Here is a 20,479-nt window from a genome sequence, read left to right on the forward strand (position 1 = left end):
GAAGGTGGATTTTTTTTTTTTTTTTTTTTTTTACTGCTGAGACATTGGGGAAGCTCCCAAGATATTATTTGCCCTTTTCACTCTTCTTCCTTCACAAGTATGCAGTGGAGTTTTTCCAGAGGTTGTATGACATGAAAGAGATTTGGAAAAATGTAAAGCAATTTCAGCCTTTTCATTACTTGTTTTTTGCTTTGGAAAACATGGTTATTATTCATAAAACATGTTATTTACGTTAACATGTAATAGATTTACTACCTAAGGCTCTTCCTATAAAAAGAGAAACCCACCATGGGTAGGGGGTCCCTCTGTTGGAATAGAACCAACACAGTATCCAGCAGATACTGGCCCTGGCATGACCCTCTATAGAATGACAGAGATTAGGTGGTTACTATTTCCCCAGTGGCTCAGCTGGTAAAGAATCTGGCTGCAATGCAGCAGACATAGGAGACCTGGGTTCTATCCCTGGGTCAGAAAGATCCCCCAGAGAAGGAAATGGCAACCCACTTCAGTACTTCTTGTCTGAAAAATCCCATGGACAGAGGAGCCTGGTGGGCTCCAGTCCACCCCAAAGGGTCAGAGACGACTCAGCATGCACACATGCACTGCAGTCTTAGAAGCTATACACACATCAGTGACTCAGGGATTAAGGAACACTTTACAGTCAGCTAATGCTGAGATCCTAGAGCCAGGTTGAAGAAATCAGCCTGGCAACAATGTCAATTGAAAAAGAGTGACTCAGTGCTGAAGAATTTGCCTGCCAATGCAGGAGACATGGGTTCGATCCCTGGGTCTGGAAGATCTCCTGGAGAAGGAAATGGCAGCCCACTCCAGTATTCTTGCCTGGGAAATCCCATGGGTGGAGGGGTCTGGTGGGAAGTACATGGGGTTGCAAAGAGTCAGGCACAACTTAGCAACTAGAACAACTATAACTTACCAGAATCCCTGTTAAAGCCAAAGATTCTCAAGGTTGATAGAGACAGAGCTTTACAAATTAAAAAAAAAAAAGATGACATTGAACCTACTATGTCAAGTGTATAAGATATGTATATCTAGAAAGATAACTTCTAAAACGAGCCATGTTTTATGCAAAAACAATTAGTTTATAGGCCTTCAAGGCTGACAAGCTTGAGCTCAGTTCCCAGTTTCTCTTCTTCCTAGCTGTGTGTACTTTTTTGTTTTTTGCTTTTTTAAAAAAAATTAATTTACTTATTTTAATTGGAGGCTAATTGCTTTACAATATTGTAGTGGTTTTTGCCATACACTCACATGAATCAGCCATGGGTATACATCTGTTCCCCATCCTGACTCTCATTCCCACCTCCCTCCCCATCCCATCCCTCAGGGTCATCCCAGTGCACCAGCTCTGAGCTCCCTGTTTCATGCATCGAACCTGGACTGGCAATCTGTTTCACCTATGATAATATACATGTTTCAATGCTATTCTCTCAAGTCATCCCACCCTCGCCTTCTCCCACCAAGTCCAAAAGACTCTTCTTTACATCTGTGTCTCTTTTGCTGTATCGCATATAGGGTCATCATTACCATCTTTCTAAATTCCATATATATGCATTAGTATACTGTATTGATGTTTTTCTTTCTGACTTACTTCACTCTGTATAATAGGCTCCAGTTTCATCCACCTCATTAGAACTGATTCAAATGCATTCTTTTTCATAGCTGAGTAATAGTCCATTGTGTATATGAACCACAGCTTTCTTATCCATTTGTCTGCTGATGGACATCTAAGTTGCTTCCATGTCCTGGCTATTGTAAACAGTGCTGTGATAAACATTGGGATTGTGTGTACCTTTTTAGATTTGGTTCTCACAGTGATCAGCATGTGATTAGACTTGGTCATTCGGGAACCTTGGCCTGGACTGGGTGTTCAGAGAGCCTCCTCTGGCCCCCTCTAGCTGCTGTCTTCCCCACAGGACAGGAATGTGTGGTGGCAATGGGGACATCCCCACACTTCTTAGAGACCACACTCCTTGTACCTGGAGCTCCAGAATTTCCTCCATTTACATCCTTGCTTCCAAAACTTAGAAGAGAATCTTCACTCACCCACCCAAGGACACTATTCATAAAAGGGAGCCTGTTTGGGGTACGTGATCGGGGGTGAGGGGAAGTGGAACATGTGGATGGAGCTTGGGCATGTGAAGGAGTGAGAAGGGAGGAGGGTGGGCTGTGGAGTGGTGATGGGGCTCTATTTATGCTCTTGTCCCAGATCCCCCCTCTTGATAATAATTGTGCTATGTTAGCTACATGATGTACTCTAAGATTTCTGGTATGATGTCTGGAACACATACACACACAACCCAACACAACACACAACACTCTTCATAAGGTAGGCTTTCATTATTAACTAGTACTATTTCATCATCATGAGCCAAATAAGTGATGTAAAGTTTGCTGGAAGATCAGTCGTACCCACTCAAATGGGAGCAGACATGGCTTCCTTCAGCAGGGTCATGTCAATGATGTGCTAATGAGCTCAAGAGGTTTCATCTGGGAGACATGCAAGAGGCTACCAGAGAAAGGAGTCTGCAGATGCTTCAAGAAAACCCAGCTGACAAACTAAAACATTTGTATGAGACTGGGTGGCAGGGAGGGTAATGCACTATTTCCACTAAGACTTCTAACAGGCCTCAGGTAACTTTTGTTGTGGTTACTTAGTTGCTCAGTCGTGTCCAACTCTCTTGCAACCCCACGGACTGCAGCCCACCAGACTCCTCTGTCCATGGGATTTCCCAAGCAAGAATACTGAAATGGGTTGCCATTTCATTCTCCAGGGGATCTTCTCCACCCAGGGATTGAACCTGAGTCTCCTGCTTGGCAGGTGGATTCTTTACCACTGAGCCACCTGGGAAGCCTCCAGGTAACTTTGCATTGTGCTTACTTGCTTAGTCATGTCCAACTCTCCGTGACACCATGGACTATAGCCCGGCAGGCTCCTCTGTCCAGGAGGATTCTCCAGGCCAGAATACTGGAGTGGGTTGCCATGCTCTCCTCCAGGGGATCTTCCCAACCCAGGGACTGAACCCAGGTCTCTCACATTGCAGGCAGATTCTTTACCATCTGAGCCACCAGGAAAGCCCAAGAATTCTGGAGTGGGTAGCGTATCCTTTCTCCAGGGGATATTCTCAATCCAGGAATCAAACTGGGGTCTGCCGCATTGAGCGTGGATTCTTTACCAGCTGAGCTACCAGGAAAGCCCAAGACATCCTGTTGTGTTAGTCTCTCAGTCGTGTCCAACTCTTTGTGACCCTATGGACTGTAGCCGGCCAGGCTCCTTTGTCCATTTAATTCTCCAGGCAAGAATACTGGAGTGGGTAGCCATTCCCTTCTCCAGGAGATCTTCCCAACCCAGGAATTGAACTCAGGTCTCCTGCATTGCAGGTAGATTGTTTACCTTTAGAACCACCAGGGAAGCACCAGGGAAGGTAACTTCAATGGCTCTTAAATGAACAATTTCATTTTTGGAAAAAAAAACACGGTTATGTTAGATCCATTCATGTGTTTTGACATTTGAGTCTATATATTTTGATATACAAGTTTGTTCAACTATGATATCCTAAAGAACTTTAAAGGGTTTTATAATTTTTTTTCTGATTTAAATGAGACCTGTGTTTTTAAAAATGAGCTTTGCAGTTCTTTTTAAAGAAAAAAACAAAACAAAACCTTGTATATAACTGTGAACTTGGTATTCAAATATTTGTGCTACAAGGCTCTTTGGCTCAGACCCTCCCTTAATCTCCCATATATTTTAGACTGGGGTGTTGGCTGATCCTACAAAGAGGTGTAACAAAGCATGTCTTGCTGCGTCCAGGACCAAATGTCTCATTCCATTGACCCATCCATCTTCTAAAATGCAAGGAAGTGGCAGGGAATCTCATTACTTTTCTTCACAAAAAAATGTTGCTCTTCACCTTTCCTTTCATTTTTGTTCTCTTTCTCAGGTCATTTCCCCCGTCTCTTTCCTTTAGCTGTTAGAGGTAAGCTCTGAGACCTTCGTAGGGTGGTGCTCTAACTCTGCCCCTCCCCTCACGAAGGTCTCCCTGCTGCCAGCCTACACCAGCCTGCCGATCTCTGGGCCAGTTTTTACCTCCCTGCAAGTTTTCCCAGGTCACCAAGAACCAGACAGGACTGGAGGCTATCAGAACCAGGTAGAGGACTGAGTGTGAGAGACTGCTCTCTGTGTCTCTGAACATCTGCATTGGTGACCTTGTGTGGGAAAGTCTTTGCTTTCCAAAATAAACTGGAATCATTTGCAATAAAGTCAGAATCCCTTGCTGTTTCTTACGTTTCCAGGACTCTATTTATCCATATCAGCTCAATTCAGTCTCTCAGTCGTGTCCGACTCTCTGCATCCCCATGGACTGCAGCATGCCAGGTCTCCCTGTCCATCACCTACTCCTGGAGCTTCCTCAAACTAATGTCCATCAAGCTGGTGATGCCATCCAACCATCTCATCTTCTGTCATCCTCTTCTCCTCCTGCCTTCAATCTTTCCCAACATCAGAGTCTTTTCCAATGAGTCAGCTCTGTGCATCAGGTAGCCAAAGTATTGAAGCTTCAGCTTCAGCATCAGTCCTTCCAATGAATGTTCAGGACTGATTTCCTTTAGGATTAACTGGTTGGATCTCCTTGCAGTCCAAGGGACTCTCAAGAGTCTTCTCCAACACCGCAGTTCAAAAGCATCAATTCTTCAGCTCTCAGCTTTCTTTATAGTCCAGCTTTCACATCCATACATGACTACTATTTATCCATATAATTAATTAGTAATTAATAAGCATGACATGGCCCTTATCCTTATGCCTTGTTGAAGACACTAAACCAAGACAAGAAGACATTATGTGGGAAAGGCAGTGCTTCAGTGCTAAGTTGGGTGGTCACAAAGTGGATGTAGATGTTCAGAGAAGGAAGAGACAAGTAAAAGCTGGTTGTATGAGGAGCCATCCTGGGAAGAGGGACCTACACTGCCTTGAAGATTAGGTGGGATTTGGTAAGCTTCCAAGAAGGGTAGGCATTCCAGTATTGGGAACAGATTCCTTCCATTGGCCCAGATCATCAGACATCTTGAATCTGGATGAAAAGATAGGGGGGAAAATCTCCCTTCTGCACTTGAGTGCACAAGTTTTAAAATGAATTTCAGTGTGAATTGTGTGTATTCCTACTATTTCTCTACTTAGCCCAAAAAGAGTTCAATAAAATAATGAGAGTGAGGATACTTCTTTTGATTTGTTCTTTGCATATCAACTTTCCTTTTCCATACTGCTTCAAAGACCTCCAGAGCACTTTAAGAGAAAGGATACAGTTATAATGTAGTGAACACTAAAAAGTTAAACAAAAAAACTTCATTGGTGATACAGAAATGAGAAAAGGAGAAAAATTCTACTGTTAGCCAAATCAGGCCTAAATCACCTGCTAGATCTGAAATGCACACGCATACCAGCACATACACCCTTAAGTCTTGTCACAGGTGATGACACCCTTGGCTTCTGTAGTCTACCAACCGCACTGAGATGGGTTTAGAACAGGGGCCAGTCAAGGAACTCATAGTAACGTGTTCTTGGGAGGATTTCCCTGACTGTTGGCCTGTTCCATTGCAGATTCCCTCCTGTGAGTGCAGATACGACCATGCACTCATACCTGCGGTCTTGCTTCAGTATTAAGTATTGGAGCTGCAGTTTCAGCATTATTCCTTCCAATGACCATTCAGGGTTGATTTCCTTTAGGATTGATTGGTTTGATCTCCTTGCTGTTCCAAAGATTACACAAGCAATAAGTGCAGGAGTATGAATGGATGGATGAAGCCACTGCTTCCTGAATGTGTTCTTCAGAAACAGTGCCTATTCAAGAATTTCATGTGTTTGTGAGTACTGTGAAAGAAAAAAAAAAATGCTTTAGAAGAAGCAATGTGAAAGCAAGACGTGGGCTAGGCAGGGAGGTGGTCACTGGTAGTTTCATTTGCAAGGGCTTGCTCCTCTACCAACCAATGGTGCAGGCCCTGAAAGAGCCACTCACCCCCTACCCGACTCAGTCCAGGTTCCTGATGCTCTAAAATCAGAAGCTGACTATACAAGTAAAAGGGCTTGTGTGCAATCTCTGACTCAATCTTTCCTATGACGTTGGAGTCAGCAGGTAAGGCTGAGTTTCTCACCAATCTCCTGAACCTATTTTGTTGGTTCCCTGTATCCGCAAATTCTACATCCATGAATTCAAGCAACCACAGAAAGTAACCGGAAAAAAAAAATTCCAGAAAGTTTCAAAAACCAAAACTTGAATTTGCCACACTGGCAACTATTTACGTATCATTTACATACTAATAATGTGTAAATACAATGTAAATGATATGTAAATTTTCAAACTTCCCTGATGGCCTGGCAGGTAAAGAGTCTGCCTGCAATGCAGGAGACACAGATGTGGGTTCGATTCCTGGGTTGGAAATATTCCCTGGAGAAGAAAATGGCAACCAACTCCAGTATTCTTGCCTGGGAAATCCCATGGACAGAGGAGCCTTGTGGGCTACAGTCCAAAGGGTTGCAGAGTCAGATATGACTGACAACTAAGCACAGCACACAACATTTACATTGTAATAAACTGTGGAAAATTCTGAAAGAGATGAGAATACCAGACCACCTGACCTGCCTCTTGAGAAATCTGTATGCAGGTCAGGAAGCAACAGTTAGAACTGGACATGAAACAGACTGGTTCCAAATAGGAAAAGGAGTACATCAAGGCTATATAGTGTCACCCTGCTTATTTAACTTATATGCAGAGTACATCATGAGAAATGCTGGGCTGGAGGAAGCACAAGCTGGAATCAAGATTGCCAGGAGAAATATCAATAACCTCAGATATGCAGATGACACCACTCTTATGGCAGAAAGCAAAGAAGAACTAAAGAGCCTCTTGATGAAAGTGAAAGAGGAGAGTGAAAAAGTTGGCTTAAAGCTCAACATTTAGAAAACTAAGATCATGGCATTTGGTCCCATCACTTCATGGCAGATAGATGTGGAAACAGTGGCTGACTTTATTTTTCTGGGCTCCAAAATCACTGCAGATGGTGACTGCAGCAATGAAATTAAAAGACGCTTACTCTTTGGAAGGAAAGTTATGACCAACCTAGATAGCATATTAAAAAGCAGAGAGATTCCTTTGCCAACAAAGGTCCATCTAATCAAGGCTATAGTTTTTCCAGTGGTCATGTATGGATGTGAGAATTGAATGTGAGAGGAAGCTGAACACCAAAGAATTGATGCTTTTGAACTGTGGTGTTGGAGAAGACTCTTGAGAGTCCCTTGGACTGCAAGGAGATCCAACCAGTCTATCCTAAAAGAGATCAATCCTGGGTGTTCATTGGAAGGACTGATGTTGAAGCTGAAACTCCAATACTTTGGCCACCTCATGCGAAGAGCTGACTCATTGGAAAAGACCCTGATGCTGGGAAAGATTGAGGGCAGGAGAAGGGGACGTCAGAGGATGAGATGGTTGGATGGCATCATCGACTCGATGGACATGGGTTTGGGTGGACTCAGGGAGTTGGTGATGGACAGGGAGGCCTGGCATGCTGCGGGTCATGGGGTTGCAAAGAGTCAGACACAACTGAGCGAGTGAACTGAACTGAACTGAGGTATTACTAGTAACCTAGAGATGATTTAAAGTATATGGGAGGATTGCATAGTTATATGCAAATACTGCACCATTTTATATAAGGGACTTGAGCATCCACAGATTTTTATATCCATGGGGATTCTGGAACCAATCCCCCTTGGATACCAAACGACGGCTGAACTTTATTTCTAGGCGTTTTATTTGATCCCTAAAGTGTCTTAATATAATTGTTTGCCTCAGGATTCTGTTAGAGATGCCTGCCACCAATTTTGCAAGAGGTCAGGATGAATTTTACAGTATCACCTGACACAGGCTGGAAGTTGTGTCAAAGTTGATTGGAGCCAGCCTATAACCACCTATGTATGTGTATGTGCTTAGTCACTCAGTCATGTCTGACTCTTTTTGACCCCATGGACTGTAGCCCTCCAGGCTCCTCTGTCCATGGGATTTTGCAGGCAAGGATCTGGAGAGGGTTACCATTTCCTCCTTCAGGGGATATTTCCAACCCGGGGATCAAACCTGCATTTCCTGCATTTGCAGGGATATTCTTTACCACTGAGCCATCCGGGAAGCAAGACGACAGCAATGAATGACTATGAAGAAGACATCGAGGATGTTCACATTTTCTTGAATGAATGAATTTTTTTTTTTAGAAAATAACTAATTTACTTCACCCTCCTCCATTTTTTATGACATATATATATATATATATATAGCACAATGAGGTAAAACTGATGGAGTGATGACTACTATTTATTGAACTTCTTTTTAAGAAGCATCCCATTTATTGCTCACAAGAACATATAAGTGGAAAAACTAAGGCTTATGAGGATAAATAACTCGCTCAAGGTCACACAGCCACTAGTTGGTCAAGCCAGAAACCAAGTCCACAGACTCAAGGCTTACATTGGTAACCATTAAGATATTCCACCTAGAAACTAATAGTTTCTTAAAGAATCAGAACTGAAGGAAGCAGGGAACTCCTCTTGACCAATACCCCTAATTTTATAGAGAAAGAAGCTTGTGGCATTTGAAGGTTTGTTAGATAAAATGCTAGTTTCTAAACCCTTAAATTCACCAGGTTAAAACAAAACCAAACCTCCAGGTTAAAATTATCTTCAGTGAGACATGTCACCTGGGTTTTCCTTTAAAAACAAAACAAAACAAAACCAGAGCTCATAATTCACTGGTCACTCAACAGAGGACAACACACTAAGTTTAAGTGTGGTTTAACTAAGCCAGCAGCAAAACCACAAATCTCCCGCATATTTGGTATTGGTAAGAGCCACAGCAGTTTAATAATATGTGTATTTTCATACTTATAATTCATAGCATATGTTCCTTCAGCAAGAGGGAATCTTATTTTAAAAGATTTATTACTTAAGGTTCTGTTCAGGGCTTTATTATTTTTAAACAGCTTCATTGAGATATAATTCACATTAATATTTGCCCATTTAAAGTGCATAATTCAGTGGTTTTAGTATATTCACAGTTATGTGCAACTGTCACCACAGTCAATTTTAGAAAATGCTCGTTCCACAGTGAAAAGTTCTAAACCCTTTAGTTATCATTCCTTTATTGACCTATCCCCCAGTTCTAAACAACCATGAATATACTTACTGTCTCTAGATTTGCCTATTCTGGGTGTTTCATATAAATGAATCCTATAATATATGGCCTTATGTGACCAGCTTCTTTCACTCGACATGTTTTCAAGGTTCATCCATGATGTGATATGTATCAGGACTTCATTCCTTTTTACAGCTGTTAGGTAGTTAGAATAGGAAACAGGAGTCCAAAATGGCGGTGGCTAAAAGACAAGGAAGGGAAAAGCCCGCGAAAATAGAACAAAGAAAAGTCAAAGGAAGGTCCGAGGACCCAGAGTGAGGACCACAGGTAGAATAAACAGCACTCCTGGCTAGCCCAATTTACATAGGGCAGGCCCAGGGGGAGGAAAAAAACATATAAAAAGAGGAGCCAAAGGGCTCTCTAGCTCTCGTTCTTGATCTCGCTCGCTCTCTCTCTCCCGTGTGCTGGCACGCTCCCCCACTCTCTTCTCTTCTCATCTTTGGGTCGGTATGCCCTCACACCTCGAGGATGGATTCTCCTGCTATTTTCTAAATAAAATAGAGTTGTAACATGGAGCTGTAACACTGATTTGTCTAAGAGCTATAACACAGTCTGTTCGAGACATGAGAGCTATAACCCAGTCTGTCCAAGACCCGAGAGCTGTGATGCGCTGAGGGCTTTAATGTGTGTCACTCCAAATCTTTGTTGTGACAAGATAGAACCGAGGAGCATACACTCGCCTGACATCTATGGTGTTGTGACTCGGATTTAACCTGGCTGAAACAACCTCGGCTCGGCCCCTGCAAGGAGGAGGCCAAGCACAGCAGGAGCCCAACTCAGCGAAAGCTCCCGGGGTAGAAGCAGAACGCGAAGAAAACCCAGTGCAAGGGGAGTGACAAGAGGCCTATCGTGGTGGAAACTGGGACACCGAAAAACAAACTGAGCAGAAAGCTCACGCGGCTCAGTCTCAGATTCCAGAAGACCTCTGGTTAAGGTAGGAGGTCCTCGCTCCTGTGGCTGGCGGGACATATGCCTAACGAAATCTTATTCCTTTGCAATCTCTTGTTTCTTGTTTCCTTGAACCCCCCCATGAACAGGTGGGCAGCAGTGGGCACAACTGAGGGACTCTGGAGAGGTTACTGTTTGGTATGTCCCAAAGGCACTATCTGCTGAGCCCCAGTAGCTGTTACCCAAGCTGGTGGGGGTGCTTCTGTCCTTAATCTTCTCTGTGCCAAGGATCAGGCCAATGAAAACTGTGAGCACAGGTCAGGTATTTAGCAGATTTTCTGGCAGGCTCTGAAAGGGATCCCTTGGCACGTTTTTCCCACTGCTTTTTCCTCCTGTCCTTCAACTCTCTCCCAGGACTCAAGCCTGGCCAAAACCTATGAAGCTCAGGCTCTGATGTCTCATTGCAAAAGTTCAGTGAGAGACAAAGCGATAGGTAAGAGGTAGGATTTGTAAGGATTCAGAGAGAAGCACACTCTGCAGGGTGTGGGCTATTGCAGAGGGCCTTGGGCATGGAATGCAGCCTGGCTAGGTTTTGCTAGCGGAGTGAGTTCACATGCTGATGAGGGGAAGGATCATCCCAACCATTGGGGAACCACCCACTCCTCCATCTTTTGACAGTGCCTTAGAGCTGTCCTGCAACCTCTGGGTGTGTCTTTTGGCTTACAGATTGGGAATTAAGGTTTACTTGAATTTGACTTGTCATCTTTGACCTAATTGATTTTAATCGGTTTACATTATGCCCTCGTGCTCTGTCATTCTTTCAAAGGTTGTGCCCTGCTCCCTTCCCTCCTGTTTCATGCTCCTTTCCTAAGCCCTGTCCAGGCCCACAGTGTTGCCTCTACAATCTTCTGGAGGGACAACCAGAAAATAGCTGGCCCTTGGGAGGGAAATACTATCTGCTAGGGCGGGCGACAAGCACACAATGCCTGCCAGAAGTCCATCAGTTGGCATCCCTTCAAAGGCAATTGGACTTCCAGGGATAATGTTTGCCACTTTGGGAGTTAGCCCTGCAGGCCATTTGGGCCCAAACCCTTACCACCCTTCTCCTAAAGTTACAAACATACCCCTGGATCAAATCTCCACTCCACTTTTATGGAACATTTGGTCTGTTGCCTCTAAACAAATTTGTTCTTAAGCCAGTTGCTAACTCCTACAATCAGGACCCTGCCCCCTTGTAGGCAATGTTGCTCCACCCAGCCTATTATTAAAACACCTTAATGTCCCTAACAGGGCCAGATAACCCACTCCTTTGTCACTACTTCTGTTATTATCTAAAGTGGGTCTATGACAACGAAATGCTTACCAGGGGAGATACCCTAATCTCCTCTTAAGGAGGACTAGGGGAAGAAATCATTGACTTACAATCCCTTAGAGTAAAGGACAGGGCCTATGACTGTTTCACTGTTTCCCAGTCTCAGGGCACAGGCTTGGATTGCTTTACATCATGATATCGATTCCCATCTGTGGTAAACAAACTGGCAATGAGTTAAAATTACAACCCCTTAATCCTACCCAGCACTGGTCACGCTGGAGACCTTAGGGACGCCCAACTCCAGTCCAGGGGTCCCAGGAGGTCAACCTGCCTTGATCTGTCAAGGGATCTGGTCCTTGAAAGGTTGTCACGCCTCAATCTGCTTGGGGATCCGCCAGTCCAGGGGTCACAGGAAGTCGTCACGCCTTGACCTGCCCAGGAACCCAATTCTCGGGAGGCTGTCACGCCTCGACCTGCCCAGGGATTCAATCTCGAGGAGGCTGTCACGCCTCAGCCTGCCTGGGGATCTGCACCCTGACCCGGGGACGCCTGGCTCTCAGGTTGCAACAGTACTGGGTAGGATAAGCTTCAGAAAGACTCAACCCCAAGGAAGTCCACCCATGGAAATAGAAGGAAGCCTATTACTTTTGGGACTGTGCCCAGTCTCAGCAATAACTCAGGAGCCCAATGAGAACCCCATTGCCTTTCTGGAAAGGCTAAAAGAGGCCCTCCAAAAGTTTACCAATCTGGACTTAGACTCTTACAAGGGACAGGTGATTTTAAAGGACAAATTCCTGTCCCATTGTGCATCAGATATCAGAATTAAGTTACAACAGCTACAGCAGCAGGACCTTGCTTCCTCTTTAGATGAGATGGTCCAGACAGCCACCAATACCTTTTATAACAGAGAACAGGAGAAGGAGGCCAAGGCCCAGGAGAGGGAGAGAAGGAAAGAGACAATGCATGCCCAGAAGTTGGCTGCCCTACAGGGAAGCCCTGTGGCAAACCCCGAGTCCCTAAAGGACAAGGCACAAGGCAAATGCCTAATCTGTAGGCAGGAAGGACATTGGGCCAGAGTGTCCAAACCGTGGCAAGTCCCCTAAAATGACTTGCTACAAATGCCATCAACTGGGACATTGGGCGGCACTCTGCCCTTGGGACGCAAGAGCCTCAAGGTCAAGCGCCAAGCCTTCCCTCACGATGGTTCAACAGGACTGGAGCGGCCTTATCCAGCCAGCAAGCCTGTCACAGATAACCATCAAGGGGCTGGAGCCAAAGGTGCAACTGGATGTGGCAGGTAGGTCCGAGAATTTCTTGGTTGACACGGGGGATATCTACTCTGTCTTGATCTCCTGCTCTGGAGCCTTCTCCCAAACCTGTACCATTTTGGGTGGTACAGGAAAAACAACCACTAGAAGATTCACCCAAGCACTTCTTTGTTGCTGGGATGGACAAATATTTTTCCACCAGTTTCTGGTGGTCCCTGAGTGTCCTACTCCCTTATTGGGAAGAGATATACTCACTAAACTGGGGACCACCTTTGTGATGGGAAGCTTTTCAGTCCCTAGAGCCCTACAGCTTCTGGTTACTACTGAAGAACCCATTACACCTTCTCCAATAGAGAGGGACCAGAAACTATGGGAGGACAAAATTAACCCCCAGGTGTGGGACCAGGAGATTCCTGGATGAGCCCACCAAGCCGAACTGGTCATCACTGTCCGAGATCCCACTTGGTTTCCTAACCAGAAACAATATCCCCTCAAAAGAGAGGCTCGGGAGGGACTACAGCCTTTAATAAATAAATTCCTTGCTTGTGGGCTATTGGTCCCCACCAATTCACCATGTAACACCCCAATCCTCTCAATAAAGAGAAAGGACAGAACCTGGCAAATGGTTCAAGATCTCCAGATCATAAATGAAGATGTAGTCCCCCTCCATCCCACAGTACCGAATCCCTATGTAATCTTGGGAGAAATCCCACCCAGTGCCAAGTGGTTTACAGTCTTAGATCTCAAAGATGCATTTTTTTTTTTTTTTTGCATACTCCTGGCTAAAGAATCCCAATATCTTTTTGCCTTTGAGTGGGAGGTCCCAGGAGAAAAACACCAACAGATGACTTGGACAGTATTACCTCAGGGGTTCAGAGATAGCCCCCACCTGTTTGGACAGGCCCTTAGCCGGGATCTCCTAGATCTGGACCTGGGACCTAATGGGAAAATATTACAATACGTAGATGACCTACTAATCTGCTCTCCAGACGAGAAAAATGCCCAACAACATACAATTCAGGTTCTAAACTTTTTGGCAGAAAGGGGTTATAAAGTCTCCAGTGCTAAGGCACAGATGGTCGAGACTAAAGTCACTTACCTGGGAGTTAAGATTACACACGGGTCTAGGAGGTGGTCCTCTGATTGGGTACAAGGAATCCTCCAGTTGCCCTCCCCTATGACTCGAAAACAATTGCAAGCTTTCCTGGGGCTAACTGGGTATTGTAGAATCTGGATACCCAACTATGGTCTAATTGCCCAGCCCTTATATGAAAGCTTAAAGGGATGGGATGATTCAATCTCACTGATGTGGGGAACTCCTCAAAAGAAGGCAGAGGCTACACTAAAACAAACCTTAACTCAGGCACCTGCCTTGAGGTTGCCAGGCCCAGAAAAAGCATTACAACTTTATGTCCATGAAAGAGAGGGAATAGCCTTGGGAGTGTTATCTCAAACGTTGGAATCTGAGCCCCAGCCTGTAGCTTACTTATCCAAGAGGCTTGACCCCCAACGCCCGAGGCTGGCCCCACTGCCTTTGAAATCTTGCAGCTATTGCAATCATGATAGAAGATGCTTTAAAACTCTCCTTTGGGAGCAAACTAACTATTTTTACCAGCCACCAGGTGAAACAACTCCTAAATGGGAGAGGCCATTTATGGATGTCTGATCAAAAAATCCTCAGATATCAAGTAGTACTGATGGAAAATCCAGGCCTCACTATATCCCCTTGTGAGGTTCTTAACCCAGCCACCCTCCTGCCTACCCTCGAGAGCTCTCTCCCCATTAATTCTTGCCTAGAAACCTTGGACCACTGGACAAAATCCCGAGAGGGATTGTCAAAAGATCCTCTGACCAATCCTTAGAAAATCTGGTACACTGATGGAAGCAGCTTTGTCTTGGATGGAAAAAGAAGAGCTGGGTATGCATTAGTCTCCAATTCTGAGACCATAGAGGCTAAGCCTCTGCCACCAGGTCAACAAGCTACAACATGCAGTGCCAGTTCAACAACGATATAAAACTACAGCCGACCATGGAAAATATCACTCACCCTTAGATGGACACCGCTATAAGGACTCTGAGGCCTGAGACTAGCAAGAGGGGGAGGCCCAATACCCCTCGCCATCCCAGTTCAGCAGGAAGTAGCCAGAAAGACCTCGATGCCTCTATTCCTAAAGAATTGGGCCTCCCATCTCTTGAGGGGGAAATGTTAGGTAGTTAGGAAACAGGAGTCCAAAATGGCAGTGGCTAAAAGACAAGGAAGGGAAAAACTCTTGAAAATAGAACAAAGGAAGGTTTGAGGACTGGAGTGAGGACCTCAGGTAGAACAAACAGCACTCCTGGCTAGCTCAGTTTACATAGGGCAGGCCCAGGGGGAGAAAAAAAACATAAAAAGAGGGGCCAGAGGGCTCTCTCTCTCTCTCCCACGCACTGGCACACTCCCCCACTCTCTTCTCTTCGTGTCTTTGGGGAGGGATGCCCTCACACCTCGAGGATGGATTCTCCTACTATTTTCTAAATAAAATAGAGCTGTAACACGGAGCTGTAACATTGATTTATCTAAGAGCTATAACACCGTCTGTTTGAGACCTGAGAGCTATAACAGGGTCTGTCCAAGATCCGAGCACTGTGACGTGCTGAGGGCTTTAATGTCCGTCACTCCAAATCTTTGTTGTGACGACGAGACAGAACTGAGGAGCATACACTCGCCTGACACAGCCAAAGAATATCCCATTGTTTGGATATATCACATTTCATTTATGCAATCATCTACTGATAAACATTTGGGTTGTTTTCACCTCTGGCTATTGTGAATAGTGCTGCTGTGCACATTCATGAATACATTTTTGTTGGAATATTTCTTTTCAATTCTTTTGAGTATATATGTCAGAGTGGAATTGCTGAGTCATATGATAACTCTAACTATTTGAGGAACTACTAAACTGTTTTCCCATAGTGGCTGCATCTTTTTACGTTACTTTACATTACATTAGAACTTTACATTACTTTACATTACTTACAAGTATTTACATTAATTTACATTACAGAGATTTATGAAAGTTCTAATCTCTCCACATCCTTGCTAGCACTTGTTATTTTCTGTTTTATTTTTCTCTAAAATTAATATAACCACCTTAGTGGGTTGTTGTCATTGTTGTTCAGTCACCCAGTCGAGTCCAACTCTTTGTGACCCCATGGACTGCAGCTACCCAGGCCTCCCTGTCCATCACCATTTCCCAGAATTTGCTCAAGTTCATGTTCATTGCATCGGCAATGCTGTCCAGCCATCCGAGTGGGTATTAAGTGCTATCTCATTGTGGTTTTTATTTGAATTTCCCTAATGACTAATAATGGGCTTCTATGGTGGCTCAGTGGTATAGAACTCCCTGCCAACTCAAGAGATTCGAGTTTGATCCCTGGGTTGGGAAGATCCCCTGGAGAAGGAAATGGCAACCCACTCCAGTATTCTTGCCTGGGAAATCCCCTGGATAGAGGAGCCCAAAGGGCTATAGTCCATGGGGTAACAAAAGAGTTGGACACGACTTAGAGAGTAAACAACAACCACCAACAACAACAACTAATAATGCTGAGCATCTTTTAAGTAGCTTCTTAACCATTTATATATCTTCTTCATAAAAATATAATGTTCAAATACTTTGCCCATTTTTAATTGTCTTGTCTTTTGTTTATCTTTTGTTGTTGTTTTAAGGTTTTTTTTTTAATATTCTGAATACTAGACTCTTACCAGATATAAAGTTTGTAAATATTTTGTAAATATTTTCCCTCATTCAAGAGTCTGTCTTTTCACTTTCTTTTCAAAAAAAATTTAAAATTTGGAGGATAATTGCTTTACAGTGTTGTGTTGACTTCTGCCATACATCAACATGAATCAGCCATAGGTATACACGTATTTTTCACTTTCTTGATGGCATTCTTTGATTCACACGTGCATGCTAAGTCACTGCAGTTGTGTCTGACTCTTGGTGACCCCATGGACTGTAGCCCACCAGGCTCCTCTATCCATGGGATTCTCCAGGCATGATTGCTGGAGTGGGTTCCCATGCCCTCCTCCAGGGGATCTTCCTGATCCGGGGGCTGAAACTGTGTCTCTTATGTCTCCTTTATTGGCAGGTGGTTCATTACCACTAGCACCACCTGGGAAGTGTAAAACGTTTTAATTTTGATGATGTCCCATTTATTATTTTTATTGTTGTTGCTTGTGCTTTTGGTGTCATCTTTAAGATGTCATTGCCTAATAAAAGATCATGAAGATGTATGTTTCTATTTTCTTCCAAAGGTTTTATAGTTTGAATTCTTTGATTTATTTTGAATTAATTTTTATATGTGGTATGAAATGGGGGTCTAACTTGATTATTTTGCATTTGGATATCCAGTAGTCCTAGCACTATTTGTTGAAAAGCCATTCTTTCCCCATTGAGTGGTCTTAGCACCCCCCTTATCAAAAATCAGTTGAACATAAACATATGGGATTATTTCTGGACTCTCAAGTCTATTCCTGTCATCAGTATGTCTACTTTATGCCAGTACGCCACTATGTTGTTTACTGTTGCTGTGTGGTAAGCTTTAAAATTGCAAAGTGTGAGTCCTCTTCTTTTTTCAAGATTGTTTTGGCTATTCTGGGTCCCTTGCAAACTCCGTATGAATTTTAAATGAGCTTTTCAATTTCTATGAAGAATTTAACTGAGACAGAGCACTATTTTTGCTCATGTAAATTTGTAAAAAGAATTAGCATTCTGGATGAGCAACTCTAGTGGAAAGAAATCCCAGAGGTGTGTAAGATAACACATTGTCTTAGTTCACACTGCATAGCTGAGTATATTCCATAATTGAATTTTGATAAAAGTTCCTATTGTAGTCCAGAATAATGTAGTCTTCTCCAGCAGTCCTTTTGTGTCCCAGCCACAACTGGTTCCATATCTTCTGGGTATGGATTTAATAGTTTTCATTATGTTTCTTTTCTCTCTCCTTCACACTGTAGGTTGTAGAGGCAGAGACAGTGTTTCTGCCTCCTTCCCATGATGTGAATGGGGACTTCATAAATACTGCTGCCATTAGGAAGTAAGTAGATGTTCAAAACACTTGATTTCAGGGCCAGGTAAGTTGCCAAGGGTCACCATTTATTAAAATTCAGTTATTCTTTAAGATGAACAAGAATTACTTATGTGCCAGTAACACAACTTGTATATATAGTGCATTTCTATGTGGATCATAAGAAAATCACAGCCTAGTACAAATCGATGGCCCATCTCAGAGAGCCCACTCGGGCATCCATGGCCCCCCAGTCGTGGTAGTGCCTGTAATCCCCTGGCTGCAGCAGGTACTGCCGCCCCCGGTAGTTGGGCATCTCGTAGAGGACCCAGCAACCCTCCAGTATGTGGAGGGAGTGGAGCTCATTGAGCTGGAAGCGGTCGTGGATGCAGGAGCAGTCTTCCGTGAGCTCGGACACCAGGCCTCCGTAGTCATCTCTCTCGTACAGCCTTATCCTGTGAGAGCTGGTCTGTTATGACAATAAACCAAACATGAAAAATAAGTTGTGGGCATCCTTGATGTCAGTAAAAGTGACTCAGTCATCCTGCAGCTTCATGAAACATGGTTTTCAAACCATCCTGTCACATATGTATCCTCTCCTTCCATTGTTGGTTTAACAAATTGTTGTTGTTTAGTCGCTAAGTCATGTCTGACTCTTTGCAACTCCATGGACTGTAGCCTTCCAGGCTCCTCTGTCCATGGGATTTTCCAGGCCAGAATACTGGAGTGGGTTGCCATTTCCTTCTTCAGGGAGGGTATTAAAATAAAACTTACCTGACCAGTGATCTATCTTATGGAAGAAATAAACATTGAAATAAAGTCAACAAAAGGGATTCCTTGAAAGCAAAACAAAAAACAACTATTGTAACTATATTTAGCTGAGTCTGCAGGTAAGATTTAACTCCCTTTTCCATTATGACTGTGTATCCCTGAATCCTATCAAGCATGTTTTTAACTCACTTTTGTACTCACCATTGACAACAATTCACATTTACTCTTAGTCCACATGTCTGACATTTTGCCAAGTCACTTGTACCATTTGAGTTTCTGGCCTCAAAGAAGTACCTATCTTGTACCTCTTTTTGCATCTGCAAATTTCCCTAGCCAAATTTTGCTTTCACTTCCTGAATCCACTTGCCACAACACATAATTTGGTGATTCAGAAAGTCCAAATACAAGCTACACATGATTAATAGACATTAAGCAGGACTTTGGTGAGGACTACATCCCATGAAATCTTAATGAACGATTTTTCTGACCCTTGTAAGAAACTAGTTGATAATATCTGCTAAATACAGGGAGCCACTTGCAAGCAGACACATATTGTTCCAGTTTCTAGATCTGTATGTCACAGAGAAGGTATTGAAAATAATCGCCAATACAGTCAGAATAAGTTATACCTATGTTGTTCTCCCATAGTCTGTCAGTATTTTTATTGTTAAGAAATAATGATATACTGATAGATTTTTTCTTTACATAAACATATGATTTTTATTTAGAAATTAGGGATCAGCTAGATGCTACCAAATTCAGTTTTAGAAGCTATATCGTTGTGATTTCTTATGCCTAAAAACAATTTACCCATTTTTAATGCTAAATGAGTTTAAATGTTTCCGTATAAGAGCATAGTAAGAAGGCAATTTTTTTTCCAGTGCTTGAAAGTGGGGCTTTGTTATTTTACTGTCAACACGAGTTCTGAGTTGAAACAAACTGACTTTTATAAACAGGAATATATGGCCCTGGATCAGTGATGCTGTCACACCAGTCGGGTGGAAGCAAGACTCACGTAAGGAATAGCGTGGCAGGAGCGGATGGAGTCGTTGAGGCCGATCCACTGGTGGTAGTTGGAGTAGTCGCCGCGCCGCAGGAAGTACTGGTGGCCCTGGTAGTTGGGGCGCTCATACAGCATCCAGCAGCCACTGTCCACACGGATGGAGTTACAGCGGCTCAAGTAGGGCCGCAGGTTGGAGTGGTCACTGCTGCACTCATAGCGGCGGCCCTGGAAGCCCTGGTCCTCGTAGAAGGTGATCTGCATGCAGGTGGAACATAAGGTGACAGCAGGAAGTCAGCCGGGAGATACATCCCCCCTCCACAAACACACACAGTCAACACTCAGCAGGCATGGTGTGGCACCTCAGTTGGCTCACCTTCCCCATGGTTGTTGATGGCAGATGATCAGCGTCCAGTCTGATGGGGACAAACGTGGCAGCTGGTATATATAGCAGGACGGCTGCTGCTTTGGCAAGAACAACACAAAAGGGGCCTGGGGGTAGCATGTGAGGGAATTTCCGTGTCCTCTCTCTCCCTTTTTTTTTCATTTGGGATCATGGAGCAGGGGGCTCTCATTCTCTCTGGCCTATTCAGGTTGTCCTCACTCGTGCCAGTGAAAGGAATTGAAGTCAGCAGAGCTGTTATGACCTTGGAGAAAAAGGATGCACTTCTCTGCCTATGCAGGGCTCTAAAAATACATTACGTGCCCAGTATTTTGTACAGTTTGCCTATGGAAACTGCTGAGATGAGGTTGGTGGTTCCCCCTGGGGTGACGTGTGACAATCCTATGAGTTCCAGAAGGACTTAATGTGCTAAGGGTAACCAAAAAAAAAAAAAAAATCCTCTAACTGAAAAGCAATTACATTTCCCAACTTGTGTGCTAAGTTGCTTCAGTCGTGTCCGACTCCTAGTGACCCCGTGGACTGTAATCCGCCAGGTTCCTCTGTCCATGG

General features: G+C 43.9%; 1 protein-coding gene and 2 long non-coding RNA genes across 3 annotated transcripts; 1 reads left to right on the top strand and 2 right to left on the bottom strand.

Annotated features, from left to right (window-relative positions):
• Window positions 1-3,679: 3,679 nt before the first annotated feature.
• On the bottom strand, window positions 3,680-15,317 carry LOC145543711 (uncharacterized). Its single transcript, XR_014080979.1, has 3 exons — window positions 13,810-15,317; window positions 9,234-9,423; window positions 3,680-5,878 (listed from the first exon to the last, which is right to left on the bottom strand). It is a non-coding gene; the product is annotated as an uncharacterized LOC145543711 (long non-coding RNA).
• LOC145543710 (uncharacterized) lies at window positions 8,325-20,367 on the top strand. Its single transcript, XR_014080978.1, has 4 exons — window positions 8,325-10,176; window positions 12,655-12,739; window positions 17,707-17,786; window positions 19,484-20,367. It is a non-coding gene; the product is annotated as an uncharacterized LOC145543710 (long non-coding RNA).
• LOC145543709 (gamma-crystallin A-like) lies at window positions 17,953-19,912 on the bottom strand. The gene is made up of 3 exons (XM_081586137.1): window positions 19,904-19,912; window positions 19,543-19,785; window positions 17,953-18,225 (listed from the first exon to the last, which is right to left on the bottom strand). Exons 1-3 carry the CDS (start codon window positions 19,910-19,912, stop codon window positions 17,953-17,955), a joined length of 525 nt encoding a protein of 174 aa, XP_081442263.1.
• Window positions 20,368-20,479: the final 112 nt, after the last annotated feature.

The sequence above is a fragment of the Giraffa tippelskirchi genome, chromosome 3, assembly GCF_054371585.1.
Source record: "Giraffa tippelskirchi isolate mGirTip1 chromosome 3, T2T-mGirTip1v1.2.pri, whole genome shotgun sequence".
NCBI classification, from domain to species: domain Eukaryota; kingdom Metazoa; phylum Chordata; class Mammalia; order Artiodactyla; family Giraffidae; genus Giraffa; species Giraffa tippelskirchi.